Raw genomic sequence first — 20,240 nt, forward strand, 5'->3', positions numbered from 1 at the left:
ACACACGTACGCACAATGGCACGCCAGGCTGCACCTGCAGGCCTGATCAAACCAAACTGTCAGTGTTGTCCTGTATAATTAAAAAGATCGCGGTGCTCTACCAAAGGCCATTGTGCATTCACAGCTGTCATTAACCTCCGTGCTGTTCCCGTCACACTGAAGCTGGATGGACAGTGAGATAACAAGGCGGACTGAAGTGCGTATTTTCGGTCATTGAATGGTCACGTTACTGTTCTGACAGGTGAGCTGCTGCTCCACTGATTCACTATAGAGAGGGTTCTTTTGTATTGCTTTTGACTCTAATTTATTCCTCCTGCACATTGTGACACTTGGCCAATAACATATCTACAAGGATAATAATTCAATGTCACACAACTCAATTTTAGAGCAATAATGAAGGGCACCGTTGCTCACTGAGTACATGGATGGATTTAAACTGTGCAGTAAGCGTGAAAGAAAAGAAAATCAACGTCTCAGATTCTGTGTGAAAATTATTAAATGCATGATAGCTTTCAAATTAAATACAGGCATTCATTGACCAGGCAGGGTCTGTTTTCTGTTGTTGGTAACTTCTAACTATGCACCTTTACAGAAAATGAGACAGTGGACTCCTCTGAGTACGAGGTCCCGTGTGGCGTGCGCAAGTGTCCGGCCAAATACACCTGCAACGATACTTGGATCGGACCGAATGACGGCATCACTCAGTTTGACAACATCCTGTTTGCTGTTCTCACAGTCTTCCAGTGCATCACCATGGAGGGATGGACCACCGTACTCTACAATGTAAGACAGCTCACACGCACAAATGAACAGTCACATGTGTCGCTCATAATGTTTCTCTGGATTGCTGCAAACTATTGAGGCACAGCAGTGTTTTGTCACAATTTAGATTCCTTTGACTTTAGAGAACAGAAGCTGCTTTCACACACTGATGGTAGCTGAGTGGAGGTCTGCGTCTTCCTCTCAGACAGTCTGCCTGTGGATGGAGAATATGGGGTCAGGGTTGCTGTTATGTGATTTTAGTGTTGAAAGTGCAGAGTGCTCTGTTGATTCCTGTTTGGCTCCCAGCTTGCCATTTTTATTCCATCAATTCTGAGAAATGTAAAACCTGCTGCAACATGCTGCAAGGGCTGAATAGAGATTAGACTGCCCACCTACTAGTTATGAAATATGGCACGCTTCAGAATCTCTTAGAAATGTAATCTAGGATTAATGACAGTGTAAACCTCTGCTATGTTTTGTGTGAATATGAACATGAGGAAAGCAGATAGAAAAGGACATTTTTGCCTCTGTTTACCGATATTTAAATACACAGAGCCAACGTGAATCATTTCTTTATGCAGGATCTTAATGGCAAGTTTAGCAGAAAATTGTCTCCCTGAGCCTTGTCTCTAAAAGTATTTTATTTTCTCCATGTTTATGTGATATAGTGGGGCAGTGATTGATTGTTCAAAGATTGATTCAGAATAAGAGCAGGCTGAGTCAACTATGCTGTTACTCTGTAGGAAACTGAATGCTTTCATGCTCAAGGACTCTTAGTCTAAGAGAAAAAGCTTGAGGACATGTTTTAAATTATCTGACAGTGATACAACAGGAAACAGGAAAATACTGCATCATGTTCATAATAAGAGTAACAATGTCATGTTCTGCTTCAGACAGGAATAGAGGTGCTGCAATGTCCTCCATGAGCGTCTACGTCAGAGTTAGAGGAGCAGGAAGACACACACACACACACACACACACACACACACACACACACACACACACACACACACACACACACACACACACACACACACACACACACACACACACACACACACACACACACACACACACACACACACACAAACAGACAGTCTGTAGACAGAGAGGCAAGCAGTGGAAGGCGGTGGCACCATTTGCTCATTTGATATATTTGTTGCCTGCATGACCATCCAACAAATCAAGTCCAATCATGTCCACCTCTAGTTGAATTGTAAGATTCAGTTCAGCTAGGGCCAGTGTACAAAATCCTGCCCTGCAGTATGCGAGTATGCATGGATATATTCTGCCTAGTGCAGTGTTGCTATCAGAACAAAAGACTGAACCATTTTATAAACATATGGGCATTTTTACTGTAATTTACTTTTGCCAAAATATCTGTTATTGTCTCAGATTGGAAGGAAATATTTTCAAAAGCTTTTTTGAGTGTTTCTGATTAAAGTTTTGATACATGTTACTTGTCCTGTTCGATGCCCTGCCTGAACTCTGAATTGAACCTTCAGAATACCTACACTTGTGTATTTCAGTCAATGTCAGCATAAATCTGCTCCAGCCTGATGTGATTTTACTGATTTTAGAATTTATTTTGATGTTTCAGACCGACGATGCCTTGGGCCCCAACTGGAACTGGCTCTACTTCATCCCTCTCATCATCATCGGCTCTTTCTTTGTCCTGAACCTTGTGCTGGGAGTTCTCTCTGGGTAGGTTCACAAGTTCACAAGTTCAATCCAGGCTCATTTTAAACTCATCAAGGTTTCAGCTTTTTGTAACAGATTTATGTTTGTTTTTTTACCTCATAGCCAAATATGAACTAATACAACTTTCTGCGAAGATGAGGTGTCTGATTGCCTGTAAGACAACTATCCCATTTTAGAAGCTGCCTAATTGTGTTTAAGAAATGCAGCCATCTTCCTGCTGAATTTGCAAGACACAAATAGTGTTGCATGTCCTTGATAGCCATTAGCTGCTATTACATTCCATAGCATTGTGGTCGGTTATTTAATGTTACCTTGAGGTGGTTCTTTGACACTTATAATAAGTAAGTAAGTAAGTAAGTAAAATGTATTTAAATAGCGCACAGACACAAAGTGCTTAACAAGAGAACATAATTAACACGGTGGCCATACAAGGGCCATCAATTTACAAGGTCAGTTTTTAGAACATAGAAACGTATTAAGAAAGGCACAATAGACAGTAAAATACACAATAAAACATTGATTAAAAACAGAACTGGAGTATGATTTAACCAAACCCCTGTCTAAACAGGTATGTCTTAAGCTGATTTTAAAGGGGATGCACTCTGACTTTATGACTTGATGATGACAGCTTTGACATTGTGCTGAAGCTGGATAGCTATGCTGGTGGGAGTTAAATTTCGCAAACCAGATTTGCCTCAGGTTAGGGGGCTAACAAAATACATTACACCGACACTCCAGGTTTAGGGGGTTGGGCGTAGAGCCAGCAACAGCACCCTGTAATAAAATTCTGTTACCGAAACTAGTCAGAGATGTCATTATGGCCTTATATCCCTCAGCAGACAAAAGGTTTGCCTTAACGTACAAAGGCCTGCTCAAAAGCACAATTAGTTTTGGTCACTGTCAAGATACACTGATTCTTTTTCAAGAGTGGGCGCAGGTTCAGCAACTTTTTTTTCAGGTCCTTCCAAGGCTACAACCCATCCTTCAAAGTAGAAGGCCCTTTAAATTGGCTACAGTTACAGCATAGAGTACAGTCAGCCGGTGTTGTTGTCAGTAGGACCTGGCAGACTATAGGCTGGGAGCCAGACAACACACTGTACGCTGCTTTTTAACTGACTAATTAAGTGGTTGGCAAACTAGCTGCTGTCAAGTCAAATTGTGCTATTTCAGTACGTGGTGTGAAAGTCTATACAAGTTAATTAGTATCACATAAAGGTTCATGGGGACTCCTCACTATTGGGATCTTCACAGTGGTAGATCTCCTTTGCCTTGCTCCCTCTCCTCTGCTCTTCTTGTTGAATGAGCAATGACCAAGAGTCCAAGACAACAGTAGATTTTCCCCGGTGTTTGTCTCCAAAAGGAATTCTTTATCCATGTGACTATAAATCCTTGTACCCTCAAAGAGCAAATACGTGATTTTGCGGTTTGATTTTTGTTCTGCAGCGAATTTGCGAAGGAGAGGGAGAGGGTGGAAAACCGCAGGGCCTTCATGAAGCTGAGACGCCAACAGCAGATTGAGAGAGAGCTCAACGGCTACCGGGCCTGGATCGACAGAGCAGGTGGGTTTAGTCACGGTTCAGGGAGACCAAGGATTTGGCTCTTGATGAGAAAAGAAAAATCGATACTTCACTTAAAGCTTTAAACAGGCCCTAGTATGCTATTTTCCGGGTGCATATTTGTATCTCAACATGTTTACATGCGTTAATGCTCATAATCCGCCTTGTTTTTCTCATCCTGGCTGTCCTGCAGCACCTCTTCTCACCCTCTCTCTGAAATGCTCCGTTGTAGCACTTGCTCCTCCCTCCAGAAAGCAAAGTCTGCTCTGATTGGTCAGCTATCCCGCTCTGTTGTGATTGGTCAACGTTTCACATTTTAAAAAACTCTTCCTCCGGAGCTTCAGCTCCGTCTCTCTCTTTTGTTGTTTGAGGGCCAAACTAGCCAGAAGGAGTTTTACTTCACTTCCGTAACATTGTGACCTCATAAAGTTACGGAAGTGAAGGAGAGAATTCAATCGAGCCGTTTCAGGCAGTTCAGGAGCTTCTGAGGGGGAGGGTAACTCCTTTAAGGCGTGGACTTCAGGTTTTACACTCTACAGACCTTTTACGTGTACAAAAATATATATAACACACTAAAGGAGAGGGAAAAAGTGGAAAAGCATAATAGGGCCACTTTAAGACTAATCCTGTCAATTGGTGAACATATGACTATGTGATGCAACCTGTTTGTTACACCACATTTGAGATATAGATATTTATACAAAATATGTCAGTATGTCTCTTTACATCTGAGCCATCATCGGCTGCTCATATCTTATCATGTTCTGACTTTTTGCTTTCCAGAGGAAGTGATGCTTGCAGAGGAGAATAAGAATTCAGGACCTTCTGCCCTAGATGGTAAGACAGCAACCATCTTTGTTTTTCCTGGTTTCATCGTGCACATTGCCTTTCTGCTATGCTCACATTGCTTTACATTCTGTCTCTCTCTGACTGAATCAGTTTAATGCTGGCATGTACGCTTGATGCAAATGTGCATTAGGTCAAAGGTCAAACACCTACAAAACTATGACCTTCCCATCAGCCTCAGCTGATTCTTACTTGTGTTCAATAGCAAATGCTAATATGAAAATTAAGATTGTGAACATGTTAAACATTATTCCTTTTTTAACATCAGCATTAAGTCATAGTGCAATGTGCCAAAAGTCAGGTGAGCATTCCTTTCAATGTTTAACGATGTTGTGACAAATCATTAGGCAGCAGTGGATAGCAGGCTTTGCTGTCATAAATCTTAGCACTGTCAGTGTGAACAGTTTAGCATGCTGGCTAGCTCAAAGCATTGTTGAAGTCTCATAGTATGGTTTAAATTTCACCGAATTGAAGATTGCAACAAAAAAGGTACAGCACAGGATATCTGTTCAGGACATGTTGTATTGAGTGTGGTGCACTTGCATAGATCACTTTACACCATTACGTCGCTCTACAACTCTCGGTGCCACATAGAGAGATTTAGCACTGATGGTGGTAAACCATCCACTAAACACAGTGACCCACAGACAGATACTGTGTCTGCCCTGACCCTCTCAACTCTACTTTGACCTTCCCTCCTCGCTAAACCAGCAGGGCTTTTTATTAAATGTTGATTGATTGGCAGCTCTCAGGAGCCTCCCAGATTGGAGTACAGGTGGTGCCTATGGTGAGAACCGTCCTCTGTTCTGCTCGCTCCCTTACCAACTTCACCACCTCATTTGCCACACACACCCACCAACACACACACAGCCACTCATACAAACACAGAAAAAAAAAAAGAGGTTAAATCCTCACTGAAGTATGTTTCTTGTTCAGTATGTCACTGTAAGAACAAAGGCATTCTGACACGGTAAAAGTAAATTGAATGATGCAAATCTGTATTTAAAGCAGATAGGGGCTCTAGCTGTAGTGATGGAAATACATGCAGAAGCTCTGAGAGCTTTGATTAAAAAGAAAGGTGGCGCACTGCGGTTGCCTAAGCAACCGTTGGTCTGTGTGTGCGTGTGTTGACAGGATTCAAATTTAAAAAAGTCCTCACACAAATCAGAAATCACAAGGTAGCAGGAAGGTATGAGTGGAGGTAGGACACACATTAGTCAGTGAAAAGGTCAAAACATACTCATCACACTCACTTCAGCATGTGTGCACTGCACGGCATGTTCCCTGATGCTGTGTGGCAGCAGCTCTAATACGAGAAATGCATGGACCGTCAAGCCGCCTCGGAGCATGGTTTGCCATGACGGAGATCATGAAATCTGAAATTCAGTTGTTTGGATCATTACACTAACGTTAAATGATCATGTTTTTATCTGATCCAACTGCAGTATTAATTTGTTCAACTTTCCCTCCGGGCTAAAACTTCACAGGCATTAGCTTGTAATGAAAATAATCCTTGTTGTTATTTTCATCTTATCATTTGCTTCATCATTATCTCTATATTGCATTTTAAGTTGCCACACTTGGATACTGCCTGAGGCTACCTATTAGTGTCTTAAAGATGTACGGGTGGTCATGCACAAGGTCGTTTTTTTGGGCCACATTAACATACTACCAGTAGAAATGCAAACTTCTATTCACTGATTCAGCAAAATTCTAATCAAAAGAAGAAAGTGCAAAGAAAAAATGTGTTTTGTGTCAATGTTGCCCAAAAATCGTCTTTTGTGTCGTTGTCCTCACAGTATCTTCTCCCTAATTTCACAGAATGTGTTGATTATACAGTTTGAACATTTTGTTCTGGGACTTTTGTTGTTATGCTCCACTTGCTCTGTACGCAGTGTTGAAGAGAGCCACCACCATCAAGAGGAGAGGGATGGATGTGGTGCATCGAGGGCAACCAGGGGAGGAACAATATGGTGACATCTCCTCTGTGGGTGAGTGGGAGTCGGCACAGGCTGATGAATATGAGCACATGAAGTGTAAGGCAGTTGGGCACATTGAGCACTGCTGCAGCTGTAGAATTGCATGTTTGTTGTAAATAGTGTTGGGAGCAGAGTTCAAGATCCAGAACAGGAACATGCTAGTAACCTTTCACTCTCTGTCTCCAGGCATCCCGATGGCCAGAGCAAGTATCAGGAGTGCCAAGCGAGGTCCAACAGCATTTTTCCGCCGCAAGGAGCGTCTCCTGCGCATCTCCATCCGCCGTGTGGTGAAGACTCACACTTTCTACTGGACAGTGCTGGGCCTTGTGGCTCTCAACACGCTGTGTGTAGCCATTGTTCACCACAACCAGCCTCTCTGGCTGTCCAACTTCCTCTGTGAGACACACTTTTGTCACCACTGTAAATCAGTCGAATGGCCCTGAAAGTTGTTACTTTATCATATAATTGTATATGTAAGTTTTGAGATTCAAGAACTTTTTTTTCTTGTTGTTGCAGACTATGCAGAGTTCCTGTTCCTCGCACTGTTTCTGACTGAGATGTTCCTGAAGATGTACAGCTTGGGACCACGACTCTACTTCCATTCCTCCTTCAACTGCTTTGACTGCAGCGTCAGTACTCACTCTTCCTCCCTACATATTTGTTTTTCCAAAAATCCTGCTTGTGTTCTTAAATTATGCAGCTTTAACCCTCACTTCCTCTGTGTCTCTCTTACTTGTCTCTGTCACTCTGTTATAGCTGTTGGTATAGACTCATTGTGTGTTTTTATGTTTGTCTGTAGGTGATCATTGGAAGCATCTTTGAAGTGCTGTGGGGTTTCTTCAGGCCTGGCACTTCCTTTGGCATCAGTGTCCTGCGTGCTCTCCGTCTGCTGAGGATCTTCAAGATCACCAAGTTAGTGCCGCAGTTTTCCTAACTCTCTGCCATCTGTTGAGATGTTTTGTATTATTTACACAAAGCATTTTACTGTTGACTGAAAGATAGCAGTCGGGTTAAATTTGTCATGTTGTTGTGATATGCAGTTTTCTATACTTTGTGTTGTGTGGGGGTTCTTTATTCCATTTCTTTAAATGCATTCTTTTTTATAAATATATTAATGCAGCAACAAACAAGTGCATCAAACAATAAACTCTTGCAGTCAAGACAAATCAATAAAAAATAAGACTGACAGAAACCTAAATATTTAAAGATATATGCCCACGACATTCAATAATTCCTAACAAAAAGAAAGTTACATACAGCGAAATGTAACTACAAAAAACTACAATAAATAACTACAAAAAAAAACTAAAAAGAAATGTTCAGTTGGAGATTTGGGAGAGCTATGCTAGAATTGGCTAATGTATCCGCAAGCAGCAATGAAGTTCATGTATAGATGGTAGTCTTTGATCAGCAAAACTGACAACAAGATGGTTGAGGTTAGGAATGTTTTTGCAAATCTAGGGTTACCATCCAGACACGACCAGAGATGCGTTAGGGTTAGGGTTAAGAGCGGGCCACAGAAATCAGCGGAAGTCACTGTTTTCAAACTCAAATGAATCACTTGAGGCGATTCATTAGTCCTTTTCACATTTGTAGCAGTACTACGTAAGACTTGGTAACAGACTTTGATGTGAAAAATCTGTGGAGTTCCTCTTAAAGTTTTCTTTTCAAAATAAAAGTGAAGTATTACTTTTTTTTTACATTTAAAAAATTTGTTTGGCACTAATGTGATATTTTGTGACTGTCTAGGTATTGGGCGTCTCTGAGAAACTTGGTCGTTTCTCTGATGAACTCCATGAAGTCCATCATCTCCCTCATCTTCCTCCTCTTCCTCTTCATCCTTGTTTTCGCACTCCTTGGCATGCAGCTCTTCGGTGGCAGGTAACACTAAATAGTCGCCCACAGTCGTCTAATTAAATTGCTTATAGTTCTGTGCATCACTCCATATGAGTACATAATGAAATTGAGTCAAGTGAGAAACCACCCAGGCAGAAAGACGAATCTAATCCATCTGGCAGAAATGATAGACTGTTTTTGTCTCCTGTTTTGGCTCGTTATTCATTTCCTGTGGTTCAAGTATAGACACATTCACATACATAGGAACAAGGCTAAAGTAAAATTCATGGTTCATTAATTCTGTAGATTTGTCTTTATTGACTGCACACAGTCTAGGGAAACAGATTGTCCTACAGCCTCTTCACAGTTGTTTTCCAATAGACTGTGTGAGCTCACTGGAGATTCCAGACTGCCTTTGTCACAGCTTTTGTTGCTTGGTTCTCCCCTGAGTCGAAGGCTGTTTCTCACAAGCTGTCACTTCAGTAAAGGCTGGCCTTGTGTTTGAACTGGCCACAAGAATACAGAACACAATAAAAAAAAATAAAAAAACATCAGCTGGCCAGTCAGAGAGGAAGAGAATTGATTTCTCTCTGACTGAGAAAAGAATTAAATAAAAAATATCGGCTGGATACCAATGTTTATTTTTGCTTGTTCCAAAAATGTTGTAATTAAATATTTCTGCATATTGGGGTCCCTAAACAGTATTGGAATTTCATAAATTTGGTATGACTGGAAAGCTGAGACATTTGTGGATATAATGAGTCAATTGTATTAATGTGTGATGATGTTAGTTCCCATGATAGCCAGTGCATTGTAGTAAGACCATTTTTTAAAACTTGACGTCAATGTATAAAATGACCTATTGTGGCCTCTAGGATAATCACAGCTTCATGAAACTCTATAACCACAAACTGGAGACCTAGGGAATTCAGAGGATATATTGACAATAAGGTGGTTTCTAAGCAGTTTCCAGAACAGAGGTGCTCACCACCCAAGAAAGGCAATTCTTTCTGAAATCTCCAAATGTCAAAAGTTGGATAAATCAAAGCATGGGTTTTTTGCTACAAATCTCTGTAATAAATGGTATAATCCCCAGAATTGCTGCAACATTTTATGAGACATAAAAGAACATGGGGGTGGCCACATATATATCCATCATAATGTTCTAAGCCCTTTTACACTTTCACAATTAAATGAAATCAATTAATTTATTATTTTTTTAGTTCTGATTTAGGACAAGAACAACTCAAGTTAATCTTCAAGATCCCAGCTTTCATATGATGTACACCACTTCTATGTACTTTTGACCTGCTGACTCCCCCCTGAAAAAGACAAAAACGTGCATTTCATATGTGTGTCTTTCTCACAGGTTCATCTTTGAAGACTACACCCCTACAAACTTTGACACCTTTCCTGCAGCCATCATGACTGTCTTTCAGGTCTGGAAATAAACCTGACAATTTATGGCTCTTGACTTCACACAGCTTTAATACAGTGAATGACGACATAAAGGAAATGTTATTTTTGAGTGTAACAACATTTTATCAGGCGTGCTGTTTATAGCTAATCTCAACAGTGATGCTCCGGATGGTTAAGTGAATAATGTTCTGTGTGTGTTGTATGTTTTCTCAGATCCTGACTGGAGAGGACTGGAACGAGGTGATGTACAACGGTATTCGCTCTCAAGGAGGAGTGAAGTCTGGAATGTGGTCCTCTATCTACTTTATAGTGCTCACGCTGTTTGGAAACTGTATCCTTCATTACTCCTCTTTCAATTAAATATGAAAGGTCTCCTTCCAAAATGTCATATACCTTAAGTAGGTTACTATAGTTAAAGAAAATTTAATTAAGGTAACCTAACTAAAGTTACCTTAACTAAAGTAAAGTAAAGGAACCATAACTTGATATTTTATACATCAATCATTTTGTCAGTTGGTATTATTAGCTTTGTCCTGTTGCACTTTGCCCCCGTCCTTAACTGAGCTGTGACCAGACACACTGCTGAATGTCTTCTTGGCCATTGCTGTGGATAACCTCGCCAATGCACAAGAACTAACCAAGGTAATAAACGGGTGAAAATGAAAGAACAAACCTGGTCTCATCTGCTTTTATTCTTGTAGATTATGTTACTAAGTGCTAGAAAGTCTTATTAATCTTTCCACTCCACCGTGTCTTGTCCTTCTATCATCTCCTCTCATCACTTTGATTCTGTTTAATTATTTAAACTCGCAGACACTGCAGTTGTTCAGTCGCCTTTGTGCTCTTTTCCTCTTTTGATCAGGATGAAGAGGAAGCAGAGGCAGCGTTCAACCAGAAACATGCTCTCCAAAAGGCAAAGGAGGTCGGACCGTTGTCCTCCTTCATGTCATCAGAGTAAGTGCTCTATGCAGCTTCTCTCCCTGCTTGACCTCCTCCAATCCTCCCTCTGTCTCCCTCTTCCTCTCCCTCCCTCCTTCCTTCCTCTCTTTCCTCCAGGGATTGTCTATATAGGACTGACCTGCAGTGCCAACAGTTAGCACGAGTTGCTGTAGCCTCCAGCATATAGCGAGTCCATCATTAGGTTGCAGTAGATTTGGCTTACTACACGTCATGTAGTTATAGATGGAGGCTAAGGGTCATCAATACAAAACTTCAAGTTGTTCAATTAAATGTCACTCAGGACCTTTTGATAGAATCAGTTTTTGATGCTGTCCCATGCGATACTTATTGATACGCTTCTACTGAAAGGTCTAATATCTTGCCTCTGCCTGCCCCCAGCACTGTAATTTGATCCAAATTGAAGTCTATGTCTCCATGGTTACTGGTTCTACTTCAGGGTGGGAGGTGCCTATGATGTTGTCATGGAGACAGGGTTACTTAGTGTCCAAATTAACATGCTGTGTCCATAACAGTGATATACTTCTGGGTTCAGCAAAGTGGATATTGTTGATATTGTAAAGAAAAGTAAAACAAAGTGTGTGCAGGCTTTGACCTGTTGAAGTGTTCTCACAATTTGATAACGTGACCATGTTTTCTCAATGCTCAGGTTTCCAGCTCGCAGAATAGATTTTTGTTTTTTTCTCAGGGATTGATTGCTCAGTGCCTCTTCGTAGGTGATTGAGGTGCATGTGCATGCAGAAGAGTGGGGACCTCTGGCTCTGTATGCACGCCGTGTATTGAGAAACAAGCAGTTTGTTGCATGGGCATGTGGAGGATTTTACAAGAAAACCTTTAATTAACATGACAATATGTACATTCTTCTTTGTTTTTTTCTGTCTATCTTGAATTCTTTCTTTCTGGAGGCCTTGTCATTTTCCTAAAACTTACCAAACGGAAATGTAATTTGAACAGAGCAGAAAGAAAACTAGAGATGTGAATCAGTTGTGGTTTAGCCAGCCAGGGTCAGGCTCCTGTCAGAGCCCATAGAAAAGACAGGAATACCACAGGGTCGTCTAGGCCGGCATCTGTATTCATAGAGGACACTCTAAACTTTAAGGGTCTCTGGTCTCATTGCCGATGTCAGCTATGAAACCCCCGGCGGTACCTGCCCCCGCTGACCTCGAAGAAACTTGCATGACAGCATTTGCTCACAAAAAAAAGAGATGCAGCATGTTGGAGGCTGATGATGATTTCTCTCTGGGAACGCATGCATCTGGTCGACATGATCAAAGGAAGAAAAACAGATATTACACACACACCCCTGCTTTCCACAAACCGTATAACAAGTGATACTGGCAGACTGGAATATTTGGATAGTTTGGTTCCGTGTGTGTACAGTTTTTCTTCCATTGTGAAGTCTTTAATCCCTCTCCCAAATGCTCTTGAATATTCTGAATATTTTTATACCAATGTTTTGAAGCTCTGCACATGAATTGCCTCATTTAGCTGTACTAGCATGTCCTTACAGAATGCTAATGTGTGAGTGCTCTGAGTTGAGGGTGGTGTTCAGAGCTGCATCCCAATGTGCTGGTCTTGTTCAGAGGGTATCTGAATATGTTCTTTCGACCTATGTTTGTTGATGGAGCCCATCTCTGTGTTTTCTACCTGTACTCATACCGTAGCTCAGACTGTCTAACATCTCAATCTTACTCAAGATGTCTTCTTATCAATGTTGCGCTTACTGTTGTTGTTTATGAATGTTGTTTGACTGTTTCTAATACTGCTACCATCTTGTCTGTCAATGTGCCACTTGGCTCCTGCGGAGACACACAGCAAAGCATCGACAGTCCAGTCGGTTTTGACCAAATTTAATCATTGCAAACATTTGAAGATGTTATGTGCACAGTGGAAATGTTCTGTTGCAGACAGCATACATGATGTTTCAACTGAATATTGACTAAATAATAAAAAATATCTGTACTCTTCTAATAGAACATTTTTACTTATGAATAACAAATTCAGAAAAGCCGGTAAATGGCATTAAGAGACTATGAACGGATAGTTTTGAGGATTTTGGTCTTTGTGTTAATCGCTGAGGATCGCTCGCTGTGTGTCTCCATGTCTGTTTTGTCTCTGCTCACAAAAGCACTAATGTCTTGTTTTCAACCAATCGCTCATTGATAACACGGACCACACAAGAGTCCACGTTCCAGTAAGTAACACTGTCTGTTCAGCTCTCTGAATCTCTCACTAACGCCTGTCTGATTTTCTTAAATGGGTAAAATGTCCCAGACTCATCCTGTTTAGTCTTCTGTTCATGCTCTGTCCTGTACCTCCAGACTCTCCAACCTTATTTTATTCCACCTTTTCTATATCTATTCCACTGGTTTTCATTCTGCATCTTACTCTTTTTGTTATTATAGTCACACAACAATTCCTGGCTTGGTTAATTTATCACCTAACATCTTCATCAATCCAGCCAATTGCTTCATGTTGATATGAAATAGCTCTTTGTTGTTAATAAACCATACAAACATCAAACCAAAGTTCTTGTTAGTACATGTGCTGTGATATTCATTTTTTGGTTCACATGTATTGATTGCTAATCAAATTTCATAAAACGAAAAGCGAACTTTTTATGCAAATTCAGAAACTCAACTTTTGTTCAATAAACATGGTTTGCATGCTATATACATGGTGGATCAATAAATATCCATACTAGCTAAAATGATTGGCCTCAGACCAAATTCACTAGAACACTAATACATTAACCTTAACTTAAACCTTCTATGTTAAATAAGGCACTGAATTTACTAGTTTGTCTGCTTCTTTATGCTGACATGTGGCCTTTTCTTTCTCTTCTTAGGGGAAGCCGGAGGAGGCGGCCCTACCTGTACAGGAAAAGAGCCATCCACCGCAGCCGGCCTACCTACTCCTGCTCCCTGGATGACGCCCAGGGCAGCATCAGGGAGGGCCGCCCACCCCCACCACTCAACTCCTCTAACTCTTTCATGTCCAGGAGAGAGAGAAGAAAAAGGATGACCATGTCAGTTTGGGAGCAGAGGACCAGCCAGCTGCGGAGACACCGACAGATGTCCAGCCGAGAGGTCCTGTACAGCGGCCCCAGCGAGGAGAACGACGGGCCCCCTGTTTCAGCCCAGACCCAACTCGGATGTCCCCAGTCTCTGCACCGCAAGGCCATGGAGCACACACAGACTGGGAGTTTGAAGCAACTGACGGACCCCTTAGACTCCCCATCCAAGAACCAGGCTTCAGGCTCCTCCATGCCGGTGGAAACTCCTCTGGATGCCGCCGTCTCTGGTGACATATCCGCACCCCCAGTGGTTCTGGAAACAGAGTCGTTGAATGCGCCGAACGTGTCCCTTGGTGATGTTTCTGTGTCTGTGGCCATACCAGAACCTCTCGAATCAGACTCCATCACTGAGAGCGGAAAACTAGTCACTCAGAGTCACAACAGCCCCGAGCGCCCAAGCCCCAGATTGAATGGCGAGCGTCAACACAGACCAGTAAAGAAGTTCAGACCACCAGATAACCTTGACACACTGACTCCTGAGGTGGGCGGTCATGGTGCGATCAGGGGAAGGAGGGCGCGGCATCACTGCGATCTTCAGAGCGGGGCCAGAAGTCAGGGGTCATCACCCGGGAATGGAAGCCACTTGGCGAGTCGCTCGGTCAGCAGAGAGAGGAGGAGAAATCCAGGGAAAGTAGAGGAGAAGGAGGCAGAGACTAAAAAGGAGGAAGAACTGTCCAAACCTGATGAGAGCAGGTGAGACAGATCAACAGCTATTAGTATTAGTATAAGTATTTGTTTGGTAGTATATTTCAGATTTGGTAAAGAGGTGAAATCAAAGGGAGGACAGACAAGAACGATTTAGAGAAAAAAGGGGAATAAGATGCAAGAAAAGGTCAACAGTCAGAGTCATCCCATTTATATGTTTAATGCCAATGACTTTCAATGACCTGGAGATGTTATGAAGGTGAAGTATTTGTGTCTGTATTTTCAGACAGAGTGACTTGAGTGAGGGAGGAGAGACGGAGCCACCAGACAACCGGAGCCACACTGGTGACCCGTGTCCTCATAAGCAGGAAGAACATCCTCAGCAATCAGAACCGTCTCCTCCTGTCATCCCAGAGAGCAACAAAGAAGAGAATGAGACAGACCAGGACCAGGACAAATCTACGCTCAGCTCCAATGTGATCATCGATATGCCAAATGTTCATTCATCTCTGGAACTCTCCACAATTACAGGTATTTGATATAAGAAATAGGCCAGAGTCTTGCTTTATTTCATATTTATTCATAGACTGTTTATTAGAAGTGGTCGCAGTCACAGTGACGTCGACCATTGTTTTTTTGGACTGCCATTTTTAGGTCTCAAATTCAGCATTTTGGCCGTTGCAGTCTGGATTTTTTGGCCGTTACCATCTTGTTTTTTTACAACTAGAAATTACATGAAAGTGTGAAGCTTAGTGCAACCCAACACTCAATTTAGGGGACTTTCTAAGACAAAAACACAGACAACTCCCATCCTTGACAACGCTGTGGTAGTAACCTGTCAATCACAAGGTAGTCATGCCCTAAAGCATACCCTGTTTTATGGTCTCTTTTACTCTAAATGGGACAGTTATTTACAAAATTATCATCATGCTGTATTTTAGGAGACTTGAAACTAGCAATTGAGACCTTAACCTCAATAGTTACTAAGAAATCAGGTAAGAAGTAAGATAATTTTCGCATTGAAGTCTATACAATCGTACAACCAGATGAGTCGCCCCCTGCTGGATATCAAAGAGAATGCAAGTTCAAGGCACTTCCGCATTGCCTTTACTTTTCAATCCCTAAGGTTGCAGCCTGTTTCTATGTACCTAACCTAAATGGGTTTTTTTTAAAAGCTGAGTAATGTTCTTGTCTAAGGCACTGTAGTCCCCAAAGCTAGTTATGACTGAGACTAAGCTTCATGAAGCATTGAAGCTTTCCAGAAAATTGGTTTGCAAAGGGGTTCATTTGTCGAAGCTTCATGTTCACACAAAAAAACACCTGTGGCAAAACAGGCAGATATATTACAGGTGAACTCTGTGATATAAAGGCTACTGTATTTTGCCCCATTAGGCTAAATTGTCTTGCATACAATGTGTATTAATCAATCCTTTGGTTTAATAAGGGGCAATATTATTGTTCTAAAACTGTAAAGGGTCAGTGGTTTAAACGGGCAGAGGGCAGTGAATGTACTTGTAAATTATAAACAGGGTAGACTTTTTTTCGTTTTTATTCAGCAACTATAATTTCTCAACATATTAGGGCGTCATCTATCAATCTAAAACCATACCAGCCTCGATAGGCTTCACAGAAAACTTCCTGCGTTACTCGATACAAACTACAAAGCCTCGGCACAGCATGGATCATCTCTACCCATATATCACTGATTCAGTTTAGCACTGCTGGGCTCCATCTATTCTCAGTGGGTATTTTCCAGACTAAGATCCCATTTTGAACACTAAGATTGCAAGTTCAAGGGGTCTTTGTAGATCCTCCTTCCTTGTTTGAATCCTTACTGTACCATCCTCTCGTTCTACCCTACTCTTCTCCTCCTCACACTTGTCACACACATCACCTACTTCTCCTGACCTTCTCCAGTCAACAGTAAGGACCCTGAAACCTGTAAATCAGAGATGGAGGAGGCAGATGAGACAAAGCCTGTCAACACTGTGAATCCAGACAGCATGTTCATCTTCAAACCTGACAACCCGTAAGTTGCACCCACGAGGATCAACTTTATAACACAGGGGAATGGTGATACTCCAAACATCACATGTTCTTGGAAGAAATTGCCACTACTGGGACATTTAATCTCTCTAGATTGAATTTTATCCCTGTTGTTTAAACCTGCTGCCATTTTATTTCAGTCCATAATTGATGGAATTACCCACAATCAATAGCGTTATGGCGTTAAACACAGGTTTACCTAGGAGAAGCTGGAGGCGTAATAAAAATTAAAAGGTTAACAAAGAGGACGCCGCATGGGTATTCAGCCTGGCATATTAAAATTGACATAGAAACATTAAGGATTGAAGATTGGTAAATCAAAACATATTAAATCAGAGGAATGCAAGCAGATCCTTTGTTTTTACACCTGGTTTATTGGTCAAACATTTCTTTTCATTTTGTTTTTAAAGCTGTTTTTCTGAAACCAGTAAGTAGATTACTTGACAATTCCTCTCATCTCGTAATGCAAGAGCCTGGAAAATGTTTTAACCTGGGAGTAAATAATATAGAATAAATACCCACAATTGTTGATAACATGCTAAGACATTGTTAAGGTAACGTGATCCGTCCCAGCAAAGTGCTGTCCCATTCATGTTAATACTATTTGAAATCCCTGCAGCCTCTCACACTCAACCATTTGACAGGTGATGTCAGTTAAGTCCTTAAGGATTCAGGGTTTGAGGCTTTAGGGGGCAATATGGGATTGGGCCACAGTGTCACTCTTAGTAAATATGGTACCTGACCTCTGCCTCACATCTCCATTCTGCCATCTGCTCTCCCTCAGGGTGCGTCGAGCGTGTCACTACGTGGTGAACCTCAGGTACTTTGAAATGTCCATCCTGCTGGTCATAGCCGCTAGTAGTATAGCACTGGCTGCTGAGGACCCTGTAGCCACCTCCTCTAACTGGAATAAGGTTTGTGTATTCACATTCATGTATATATCACAGCTGACTCAGGGACAGCTGTAACATTTAATGACTTAGTAGAAGACAGGATATTTACGTTGTTTCCACCATCTCCTGAATCACTCTGAGATACGATTCCAATCATTGTTTATCTGTGCCTTGGGCTTCATATACACAGAGCAGCAAACGCACCTTAAGATAAAACCTTAAATTGTTTCAGAGAGAACAACTAATGTGACTTTGTGGGGGGTTTGATTTGTTTAGGGGGAGTTGTACTGCCATTAATTGACTGTCTATACTTAAATACAAGATTAGATTTTGTGTAGTAAAATAGTCTTAAATGTCATAAAATAAACGCAACAAGTTGAAGAATTTAAGCTTGTGAAGAACACAATTTTATTATCTGTGTTATATCTTACATGTATCTGACTTTCTGATCTGTATTTTTGACTGTCCTTCTGCAGGTTCTGAGGTATTTTGATTATGTGTTCACCGGAGTCTTCACATTTGAAATGATTATCAAGGTGGGTTATAGTGTTGAAAAGGTTATGATAATGATATGTCACAATGTGGTGAATAATTGCAAGAAATTGTGGTTTAACAGAAATGTACCTTTTTCGTTTTAAAGATAATTTTGGGGGGAATTTTGTTTTTTATTGGACATATGAAGAGTGTGGTGTCACACTGGTTATGTGGAGGGCGAGCGAGGGGTGTGACATTTTATTTACAACAAGGGTTGAAACAGTATTTTCAACAGAGATTTTCACGGTACATAACCATATCAGAAAATATCAGTTTCACAGTATTCTATTATTATTATTATTATTATTATTATTATTATTATTATTATTATTATTATTATTATTATTATTAACAGAACATGTGATATCACTGAAGCATGTTTGTTTACATGTTTGCAGCACTAGCATGTTAAATTAAATACTTGAAAAATAACAAAAATAAGTTGAGCTCATATCGTTGATACAAATGTACACGATATGATAACCATCAATTTCAATACCGCATTTAACCGTTATGCCATTGAAACTATATTTGCGACCCCTCATCTCCTGTTGTATACGTACATTGGTAGTAAACAGTTTAAGTAAAAAGATCTTTGCTTCATTTGAGTCCCAAAAAAGTTAAATTAACAAGTAATTTACTAAAAAAGGGAAAAGATTCAAATAATGTCTAAAAAAATAAGCGTATTGTTTCGCAGCAGAAATAGCTGACTTATAATCATTGTTTTTTCTTTGTTCCTGTGCTGTTAATCACATTGCCGTTCATTGTAGAGGTTCCAGTCCTCAAGTTGGTAACCACTGCGCCATGTTACCCTCGAAAAAACTTCTTCTTGATAAACATATGAATTCAAGGTTGACTCCATCCCTGTAAAACTATCCTGGAGACGAATGATTCTTCACACTCTTGTCTTGTCCTCAGATGATTGACCAGGGTCTGATCCTCCATGATGGCTCCTACTTCAGAGACCTTTGGAACATCCTGGACTTCATCGTCGTGGTGGGAGCGTTGGTGGCCTTCGCCCTCTCGTCAGTCACATGTTTATTTAAATGATTGTGTCCAAACACTAATCATATGTCTAAACGTCAAAGTGTCTTTAAATCAGTTGTAAATGACACTTTTCTGCTGTAAATGTTGTCATCTCCTCCATTTTGTTTCTATTATAACTGTTGATATACGTGTCCCTCTTTCCTGTTTTCCTCCGTCAATGGGTGATGCCCCTGTGGGATTGACCAGCAGCAATGTGATGGGGTAAAAAACACAAAAAGTCTTCCTCTCTTATAGTGATTACTATAGTGAATATGTCAGATAAAAAGCATAATTAACGATGCCCGAATAAGGTGGGAAAAACAAATCAAGGAGTGACTAAAAATGTGATAATTAATAAGCTGCAATGGTGTGATGTTGACACTGTCCGTCTTTCTGTACAGAAACAACAAAGGGCGGGACATTAAGACCATCAAATCTCTGAGAGTGTTGCGTGTCCTCAGACCTCTGAAGACCATCAAGAGACTTCCTAAACTCAAGGTCTGAGATGTCTTTTATATCTTGGTTGTGTTTCCATACTTGTATAATTTGTATCTTTTTGTCAATATCTGTTATTATGAGCTTATTTATAAAGAGGTATTAAGATGGGACAAAGATGACACCAGTTGTCCAATATGCTCCATTTGTAGTTTTTAGTTAAACTATGAAAAGACACAGTAAGATTTTGACCAATTTGGACAAAAGCGACTCATGTCCAAAGATGTTGGGAGCACGGTAGAGAAGATATAAAGCCTGTAACTGCATACTTGACATTTAAGTATAGGACACACATCAGTTTTTCCATCGTATTCGCTCTTTTTTTAACCATTTATTTTACTAATGATGTATAAGTATATACCCCTACATATTTAACATTTCTCATCTTAGTGTCCACACTCTGACAGAGACATACCCTGTAGCTTAAAGATTTCATCTGCTGAGACTTGAGAGCAGAGAAAGAACTTGT

General features: G+C 40.9%; 1 protein-coding gene across 1 annotated transcript in view; it reads left to right on the forward strand.

The window, feature by feature from the left end:
* LOC129094535 (voltage-dependent R-type calcium channel subunit alpha-1E) overlaps positions 1-20,240 on the forward strand; it is a 54,786-nt gene that overhangs the window by 22,023 nt on the left and 12,523 nt on the right. Inside the window, exons 6-27 of the mRNA XM_054602750.1 lie at positions 593-783; positions 2,363-2,466; positions 3,907-4,022; positions 4,803-4,856; positions 5,611-5,652; positions 6,761-6,856; positions 7,031-7,240; positions 7,361-7,473; positions 7,644-7,756; positions 8,594-8,725; positions 10,050-10,119; positions 10,313-10,430; positions 10,674-10,741; positions 10,962-11,053; positions 13,905-14,825; positions 15,064-15,308; positions 16,695-16,806; positions 17,608-17,737; positions 18,193-18,252; positions 19,169-19,275; positions 19,487-19,498; positions 19,678-19,774. Of these exons, the coding sequence (XP_054458725.1) occupies positions 593-783; positions 2,363-2,466; positions 3,907-4,022; positions 4,803-4,856; positions 5,611-5,652; positions 6,761-6,856; positions 7,031-7,240; positions 7,361-7,473; positions 7,644-7,756; positions 8,594-8,725; positions 10,050-10,119; positions 10,313-10,430; positions 10,674-10,741; positions 10,962-11,053; positions 13,905-14,825; positions 15,064-15,308; positions 16,695-16,806; positions 17,608-17,737; positions 18,193-18,252; positions 19,169-19,275; positions 19,487-19,498; positions 19,678-19,774 (3,203 nt within the window). The remainder of the gene's footprint in view (positions 1-592; positions 784-2,362; positions 2,467-3,906; positions 4,023-4,802; positions 4,857-5,610; positions 5,653-6,760; positions 6,857-7,030; positions 7,241-7,360; positions 7,474-7,643; positions 7,757-8,593; positions 8,726-10,049; positions 10,120-10,312; positions 10,431-10,673; positions 10,742-10,961; positions 11,054-13,904; positions 14,826-15,063; positions 15,309-16,694; positions 16,807-17,607; positions 17,738-18,192; positions 18,253-19,168; positions 19,276-19,486; positions 19,499-19,677; positions 19,775-20,240) is intronic.

Source organism: Anoplopoma fimbria, chromosome 8, assembly GCF_027596085.1.
Source record: "Anoplopoma fimbria isolate UVic2021 breed Golden Eagle Sablefish chromosome 8, Afim_UVic_2022, whole genome shotgun sequence".
NCBI classification, from domain to species: Eukaryota; Metazoa; Chordata; class Actinopteri; order Perciformes; family Anoplopomatidae; genus Anoplopoma; species Anoplopoma fimbria.